Raw genomic sequence first — 8194 nt, 5'->3', positions numbered from 1 at the left:
ACCTGGCTGCAGATCTGGGCCCTGCAACCGGGGCTTTTCTTTACTGGTGCTTTTGTGGAGGGCAGGGACACGCTTGCTTCGTGGTGTTCCTCTTTCTCCTCCCAAAGGGCACTGACTTCCCACGTGGTGTCCCCCTTTCCTTAAGCTGGGTGCATTACCCTGTTGGCATCCTGAGAGCCACCATGCTCTCTGCCTGCGCACCAGCTGCCTGCACAGTTCTGCTGCCCGCACAGTTCTGCTGCCCCACTGCTCAGTGGGGTGCAGGCAGCCCTGGTCGTTGTTGGGCTTCCCAACAAACCTCGGGGCTTGTTTCTTGGCTTGCAGAAGCTACTTTTGTGCCTGTGTCCCAGCGAAGCGGGCGGGCTGAGGTGGATGATGTCCTCGCTGCCATCCGGCCGACCACCTGCCTGGTTTCCATCATGTTGGCCAATAACGAGACTGGGGTCATCATGGTGAGTCTGTGGGCAGTGAGTAGGATGCGGTAGGGATGTCCTCATGGAAAGGTGCTTGGTAGGAGGGAGCACACAGTCCTTGGGATGCAGACTGTTTTCCCTCCTGCCAGCCTGTCATGGAGCTGAGCCAGCGTGTCTGTGCCCTCAATCAGCGGAGAGTGGCGGAGGGGCTGCCCAGGATCCTGGTGCACACAGATGCAGCACAGATGATTGGCAAGGGGCGCGTGGACGTGCAGGAGCTCGGGGTGGACTACCTCACTATTGTGGGACACAAGGTATGGTGCTGTTCACGTGGCCCAGCCGCTGTTTGCCCTCTAAGACATCTCTGTTGGGTGCCAGGGAGACTTTGGCAGCCCCCTACAGCTTAATACCTCATCAGTGGCCAAAGTTTTCTTGCTGGATGGTGCTTTGAAGACCGTCTTCAGCTGGGTGACAAGGGGAACCAGGAGGAGGCCAAGGGAGGGGGACAGCTGTATAGCAGCCTGTGAGATGGGCAGGGGTCAGCACTGGAGGGCACTCAGATTTGGGCAGGAGTACAGGAAAGGGATACCTGGCAGTGTCCCCAGGGTCACCGTGGCTGTTTCTCCCCACAGTTCTATGGCCCACGGATCGGCGCGCTGTATGCACGCGGCCCTGGCACTGCCACCCCGCTGCACCCCATGCTCTTTGGAGGGGGACAGGAGAGGAGTTTCCGGCCAGGGTAAGGCAGCTGGGTGATGGCCTGGAGAGCTAGGCCTTGGGCTGGTGGCCAGACCATTACATAGGTACATAGTCGGAGCTGAGCTGGCAGCTGTGTCACTTGCCAGCCCTGGGGTGGGCAGCCCAGCGCAGGGAGATGGATCTGTGCATGGGAACTGTGGGATCCTGGTGTGCGGGCTTTGCTGCAGGAAGAACCACAGGGTGGAAGTGCTCCCTTCCGAACCACCATAGAGAAGGGTCCATGACCCCCTACCAGCAATGAGGGAAACAGCTGTACCCTGAGGTTGGGTTTCTGGTCCGGAGAAATAACTCACTCTTTGCTTCTAGCACTGAGAACACCCCGATGATTGCTGGCCTTGGCAAGGTGAGTCAGTGATGTTCATGAGTGAGCAGTTCTCTGGGGGTGCTCTCTGGTGCTTCCAGCATGGAGGCAGCCACCTGTGCTCCTTGGTCACTAGAAGTGACAAACTTGGGGTGCGGGAGGGTGAGTGAATCACTGGGAAAGAAGATGGGGCTTTCTGGTACCAGTCAGAGGAGGTGCTTCAGAGCACTTGCAGGCTTTGCAGCCCTGGCAGTGGGCAGTCATGGAGCTCACGTTGTGCGAGGCACCAAGAGGCTACTGATGCAGGGAATCTGGCAGTTCCCAGGCTGGATTCACATGCCAGTGAGCTGTGCACAGAAGGAGGTGTCAGGGGGTTACCGACAGAGCCTGTCTGGGTTTTCTCTCCTCAGGCTGCAGAGTTGGTGAGCAAGAACTGGGAGACCTATGAGGCTCATATGCGGGATGTTCGGGATTACCTGGAGGCCAAACTGGAGGTGGGCAGACCTTGTTCCTGTTTGTCTCTCCCCTTCTGGGGTCTCAGCCTGCAGAGTATGAGGCCTGGTGCCAGAGTGGGTATGACCCTCATCAGGACAGAGCTGCTCGCAAATCTAGAGTGGTTCACAACTCTGATTTCTCCAGGCCTGCTTTGGGAAGCAGAGGATCCACCTCAACAGCCACTTTACAGGCTCCAAGCGACTCTGCAACACCTCTAACTTTTCCATCCTGGGCCCAGGCCTTCAAGGTAGCTCTTACCCCACCGCTGCCCCATGATGGTGCCCATGGAGCCAAGCACCTGCCCTGCACAGCACCCTGTGGCTAGAGAGCAGCGAGTGCTCAGCCAAGGCTTTGGCAGAGAGATGAAGCAGGCAATGGCCCTCGCAGAGTCTGGGTGATGGGAGACCTGTGCTTGTGTGTGCTGCAGGGCGAAGGGTGCTGTCCTGCTGTAAGATGCTTCTCGCCAGTGTTGGGGCTGCCTGCCACTCTGAGAAAGAAGATAGGTAAGCAGCTGGCTTGGCCAGGCTGAGGGTGTCTTCCTAAAGGAGAGGGAAATAGGACAGGGAAAGGGACTTTGGTTTGCTGTGGGCATGGTCATCTGGAGCAAAGAGGGTGCAGAGCTTTCCAGGGGGTCTGAAGGGCTCCTATTGCAGGAGGCGCAGATGGAATGCTTGACTGGTGCTTGGAAGGACTTTGGCCCTCCTGGCTTTGGTGATGCAGCTGAGCTTGGAAGTACTCTTCAGTGGCTGGCACTGCCAGAAAAGAGCCTGCCTTATGTCTGTGTGTGCCTGGCTCACCTGCTCGAGCCCAAATTTGGCCTCCAGTGGGCTCCTTTGGGGGTGTGTGGGGACAGCAGGCAACTGGCCTGATCTAGAGTAATGCTGTCTAGACATGTCAGAAATGCCAACCCATGGGGTCATGGGAGAGGCCCTTCCTTGAAGGGCAAGAACCAAATCCTCCACGGGGTAACAAGCCCAGAGGGAGCAGTGCAGGAGACAGGTTTGCCTAGAGATGTGCTCCCTCTTAGGGCTTGGTGAAGATTTCTGGTGATGACGTGTGCTTCCTCAGCCTTCAAGTTAACTCTGCTCTCCCCTGTGTCTGTGTTTCAGGCCCTCCTCGATTCTGCTCAGCTGTGGGATCCCCTACCATGTAGCACAGAACGCCTTGCGGCTGAGCATGGGGCGGGACACCACCCGGGCCGACGTGGACCTGGTTGTGCAGGACCTCATGCAGGCTGTGATGCAGCTGGACCAGGACCAAGCCCCGTAGACCTCGGGAATTGCTCCCTGGCCATCACCCAGGTTCTTGGGATGGGGTCGTGTCTGATTGGCTCCTGGCTGCTGGCTGCCTTTATCAGTTTGGGCTCAGGTTTTGGCAGGATTAGTTTTGTACCTGATCCCCAAGTTGTACTGACCCAGCCTGCAGTTTGTGACTGTGAATCAGACACAAGGGGAGGTGGTAGGAGGAAGAAGTGGGATCATCCGTTTCGGCAGCCGTGTACTCTTAGGGCTGCTTAACTTGCGCTCACAGGGGTCATAGCAGGGCTGGCAAGGCTCTGTAGCATGTGCAGCTTGAGCAGAGAAGCTGGCAGAGGCGGTGGAGGCAGCAAGGAGCTGTGCTGGGGCAGCTCAGCAAGAGCTTGGTCAGGACTCTCACACCCTCTGCATGGTGCAGGCATTTGGGGAATTTCACTATAGAGTGCTTCTTGCTTGCCAGCACATACCCAGCTGCCTGCCTGCATGCATGTGTGCATGTTGGCATGCTGGAGTCCCAAAGCTCAACTCATCCAAGGCATTACAAGTGTGGAAGCCCTAGGAGATGGATTTTGGCCTGGTTGCTTTCCACAAAGGAAGCTTTCCTGCTGTCTTACCGCACAGAGGAGGAAAGACCATCTGCCTCAGAGAGAAATGAGGAGTCTGTAGAAGCACAGCAAGATTCTGGGCTGGGAACTGCCAGGGCCCTCAGCTACCAAGGGGGTTTTTGGCTGGGAAGGTGTTTGGCGTGGCTTTCCCAGCACTGCATCGCGTTATCTGTTCTCCTCCCTCCTGTCCTTCCTACAGTAGGCAGAACTCCTGTCACTGGCTCCATGTACTCCTGAAGGAAACATGCTGGGGCAGCTGTAACCATGCCAGCACCATCTCTGAAGAAGTGTGTGACCCAGGAGGTCACTCTCATCACTGACAAAGGACATAAGTGTCACATGGATTAGGAGTGTTGCTGATGGGTTGATGTTGGGGAATCTGGTCTCTCTGGATATTCATAGAAATAAAAGTGTTTGCTGATGCTGTGGCTTTTTACAAAGTAAAATGTATTTTCCATGGGGGAAGCTGGACTGGTTGGGGTCATCTGAGCAGTATCTTTCCCCTCAGAAGATGCATGTGTCCCAGAATAGAGGCATAGTCTGCTGGAACAGGGAGATGCCTGTTGGTCCAGGAGCCCCTGGACATAGGTTTTTAAACACTGGTCTTTACTATGTACGTATGTACTAATGTACTTTACATACATTAGCACAGCTAGGAATACTATTTGGAACCATAAAACCCTGGGGCTTTTCCTAAATCCTATTCTAACTGCCCATGTTACCACTGCTGTTCACTCCTCAATCTCAAATGCTGCCTTTTCTTTTTCCTCTTTTTCCCTTGCATAATTGTCAAAACCTCTTTTAGAAAAAGTGGTTCCATAGAAGGAATATTGTTCTGCTTCAGGGGCAGATCTCTGATCTACCATGGACCTTAGAGTTCTTGGGGACCTTCCTTTCACAGCCGTGGCACAACTGGAGATCCACTTTTTGGGGCTTTTCAACCCCACAGGAGATCTGGGCTTTCTGCATTGATTCAGACAGAAATTTAACCACAAAGCACAAACAGCTTTACTGACTGATTCTTTATACACACAGGAAATGCAGGTTTTAACCACAGAAATATTAGCATCACTTTGAGTATTACAGCCAAAGCAGAAGTACTGTTACAGAGAAGACGAGTACTCTGGTCTTTACTGCTCATTTTCCTACTACCACATTGCACAGGAATGAGAGTCACTAGTGAATCCCTCTGTCTCTGTATTGCCTTATCCAGGGAAGGTGAGGAGGGACCTGCTCAAGGCTTGGCCTGCACTCCCTGCTCACGTACCCTACATGCTGGAGACAAATAGTCTTTCCTCACATGCCAAAATGCCAGTGGTGGTATGTGCTAGAACAAATTCACCTACCAGAAAAGTCTGGAAACACCAACACTGCTACACCAGCCGTGAATTTAAACAGTAGGGAGAGGACCTGGCTACTCTAGACAGAGACGTGACTCTAGAACGCAAGAGTTGAAATAACTAACTTCCATGTGGCCACACAGCCGGATTCAGAGGGCAAAACCACAACTCATTTAATGGAAGAATCCACAATCTCCTGATAATCTTGCCTTCCTAAATTCTTCCAGGACAGTTTGTAACACGCAAGGAAAAAGACACTAACCAAAATAACAGCTCCCCCAACAAGATCATAAGCACCTGGGAAGATCCGCAACACGACAAGCTGCAGGACCATGGCAATGACTATCTCCAGGTGCTGTACGGTGCTGACCAAAGCAGGGTGGAACTTGCTCAGGGCATAGTAGACCCCCAGGAAGGCTGCTGTGGAGCACAGGCAGATGGCAAGGAGATAGCTCCAGGTTTCTCCATCCAGTGGGACGATTGGCTCTTGAAGTAAGAACATGGTGGACGCTCCCCACACTGTTCCTGTCCAACTAAAGGTGAATAGTGCTGTCCACATGCTGATGTTATCTTTGATTGACCTATAGACTATCATGGAGAGAGCAGTGGTCAAACCTGCCATAACAGTCATGGTATAGCCAAAAGCTTCCTTCCAGGTGCTTAGTAAAGAGTTTTCCTCCTTAACAATATTGGGGATCATGACCAGACAAACGCCAAACACGCTGCCAAATACAGTAATAAGGTCTATGCAGGCCATTCCTTCATCTATGAGTAAAAAAGCCAAAATGGCACTGAACACTGTAGTGGTAGCCCTCCACATAATGGTCCCATTGCTGGGGGGAACTATAGAGAAGGAGGTATAAGCGCAGGTAATAGAGATAACATTACAGACCCCATAGAAGAAGAGCCGGAGTCTGTAGCCTTTTGGGCCAAAGGGAGGCTCATGGTAGTAACACACAACAGTAATGGACAGCACTTGTAAGACTGAACGGATGAAAATTAACTCTAGGGATGGCACTTTGGAACGATCAGAAATTAATCTTGTAATCAGAGCCACACATCCGTGAGCCACAGCAGATCCAAACAGGACTACCCATGTTTTTCTCGACTGCAGTATATTTCCTTCAGGAAAATGCTGGGATTGCCCCATCTCATTGGGTTTTGGCAGTTGTGCTGGCTGAAGTTTGGTGTCTATTGCACCAAAAAAAGTCCTTTCTCTCTTTTTCCCATCACTCAATAGTCTTTTCTTAGGATTATCCTCCATAAATACTCCAGTATCTTCATTAGCATCCTCATATCCCTCTTCTCCTGGCTGGGGATAATGAGAAGTATATTTCACTGTTACTGTGTTGGGATGAATTTTCACTCGCTTTTTGACTGGGTATTTTTGGGAAGATGAATCCATTTCCTTAGAGAACTTCCTGGCCTTAAGAAAAGGAGATGCGCTGTTATTTTTATATAATGAATAGCAAGGGATTCATCAGTATGTAGATGTCATTAGTTTACAAGCTATTTTTATCCACCAAGTCAGTAATAGTAGATTGTTCTTGGTTTTGCTTTTTCTGTCAAGTTACTACTAAATACCTTTGACAGTCCAGCCATTTGGATCTCCTCCAAAGTCAGCCATGGCACTTCACTTCAGTCATCATTTTAAATCACATATATTCTCATTATGTATACTATAGATAATGCATTCTAGTATATACTTAATTCTAATGAGAAAGCTCCCTTGCAAAGCTTTTTGGACAGTATATACCCTGTAATTATGAACTATACTTATTATTAATTGCTTGCTAATGTTACAAGGTTATGGAAGAAATTTGGCAGGAGGAGATGATCGCCTTGTTCCTAAACTCACAGAAAGCACACAAGGAAATAGAAAGTATCCCTAAGCAAGTCAGTCAGCATAATTACTGTATGAATAAACAACAGTTTTGAACAATGCTGCTTTGACAGTGTTGAAAGTTCCTTCCTCTTTTCACATCCTTTTATTTCCAGTGATTGATTTTGCAATGGGTTTGTTCTTCAAATATGATTTATTTTTTTTTTAATGGGGAAAATTTAGACGTGCTGATCCAGACTGCCAGCCAGACCTTCCTGTGTGTCTTGGTTTAAACCCAGCCAGCAACTCAGCACCATGCAGCCATTCACTCACTTCCCCTCTCCCTCTCTGGGGAGGATGTGGAGGAGAATTGAAAGAACATAAACCCCATGGGCTGAGATAAGAACAGTCCAGTAACTAAAGTACAATATAAAACTACTAATAATGATACAGGAAATAACAAGGGGAGAGAATATAAAAGCAAGAGGGGAAAGAAAAAAAACCCCAGAAAACCCCAATTAACACAAGTGACACAATACAATTGCTCACCACCTGCTGACTGATACCCAGCCCTACCCAAGCAGTGATCTGTCCCTTCCGGATAACCCCCACCACCCCAGCTCCCCTGGTTTCTCTACTGGGCATGACGTGCTGTGGTGTGGAATACCCCTTTGGCCAGTTTGGGTCAGGTGTCCTGTCTCTGCTTCCTCCCAGCTTCTTATGCCCCTCCTCACCAGCAGAGCATGAGAGATTGAAAAGTCCTTGATCAGGGCAAGCGCTACTTAGCAACAACTAAAACATTGCTGTGTTATCAGCATTGTTCTCACACTAAAGCCAAAACACAGCACTGCACCAGCTACTAGGAAGAAAATTAACTCTATCCCAGCCATAACCAGGACACTGTGGCAGACATTTAAAAAACACAGCCACAAAATCTGTCTCCTATTGAAGGTCCATTTCACTCTACACAAGCAGTGCTTGTGGTCTGTGCACACCACCATAACACAGGCAGCAACACGGGTGGCGTGGCATGTGCCAGAACAGCAACAGCCTCCCAGAACAAGCAAGGGAGCAATGCCGTCACTTCACCAGCACAAACACTGCTTGGTCCTTGCTGTTGCAGGCACAGCCAGCCTGCCCACAGTGAGCCCACCTGCAGCCTTAATTCCCTCCAGCTCTCTGCTGAGCATGCCATCACTGTCC

The 8194-nt window shown here is 50.7% G+C and overlaps 2 protein-coding genes across 2 annotated transcripts in view; one reads left to right on the top strand and one right to left on the bottom strand.

Annotated features, from left to right (window-relative positions):
* The window catches only part of SCLY (selenocysteine lyase), a gene marked incomplete at its 5' end in the record, with an annotated part of 3608 nt that extends 324 nt beyond the window's left edge, over positions 1–3284 (top strand). Inside the window, 8 exons of the mRNA XM_010014651.1 lie at positions 265–452; positions 563–727; positions 1046–1152; positions 1479–1515; positions 1884–1967; positions 2113–2215; positions 2396–2471; positions 3078–3284. Coding sequence (XP_010012953.1) covers positions 265–452; positions 563–727; positions 1046–1152; positions 1479–1515; positions 1884–1967; positions 2113–2215; positions 2396–2471; positions 3078–3237 — 920 coding nt within the window. The remainder of the gene's footprint in view (positions 1–264; positions 453–562; positions 728–1045; positions 1153–1478; positions 1516–1883; positions 1968–2112; positions 2216–2395; positions 2472–3077) is intronic.
* A 2054-nt stretch (positions 3285–5338) lies between these two features.
* Positions 5339–6723, bottom strand: SLC35G4 (solute carrier family 35, member G4). The gene has a single exon (XM_010014650.1). The coding sequence runs from the start codon at positions 6572–6574 to the stop codon at positions 5339–5341; it is 1236 nt and encodes a 411-aa protein (XP_010012952.1). The 5' UTR covers positions 6575–6723.
* Between the last annotated feature and the right edge of the window lie 1471 nt (positions 6724–8194).

This window comes from Nestor notabilis, unplaced genomic scaffold (assembly GCF_000696875.1).
Source record: "Nestor notabilis isolate BGI_N333 unplaced genomic scaffold, ASM69687v1 scaffold7665, whole genome shotgun sequence".
NCBI classification, from domain to species: Eukaryota; Metazoa; Chordata; class Aves; order Psittaciformes; family Psittacidae; genus Nestor; species Nestor notabilis.
The sequence above is the reverse complement of the archived record's forward strand: the minus strand, read 5'-3'. Positions and strand labels throughout refer to the sequence as shown.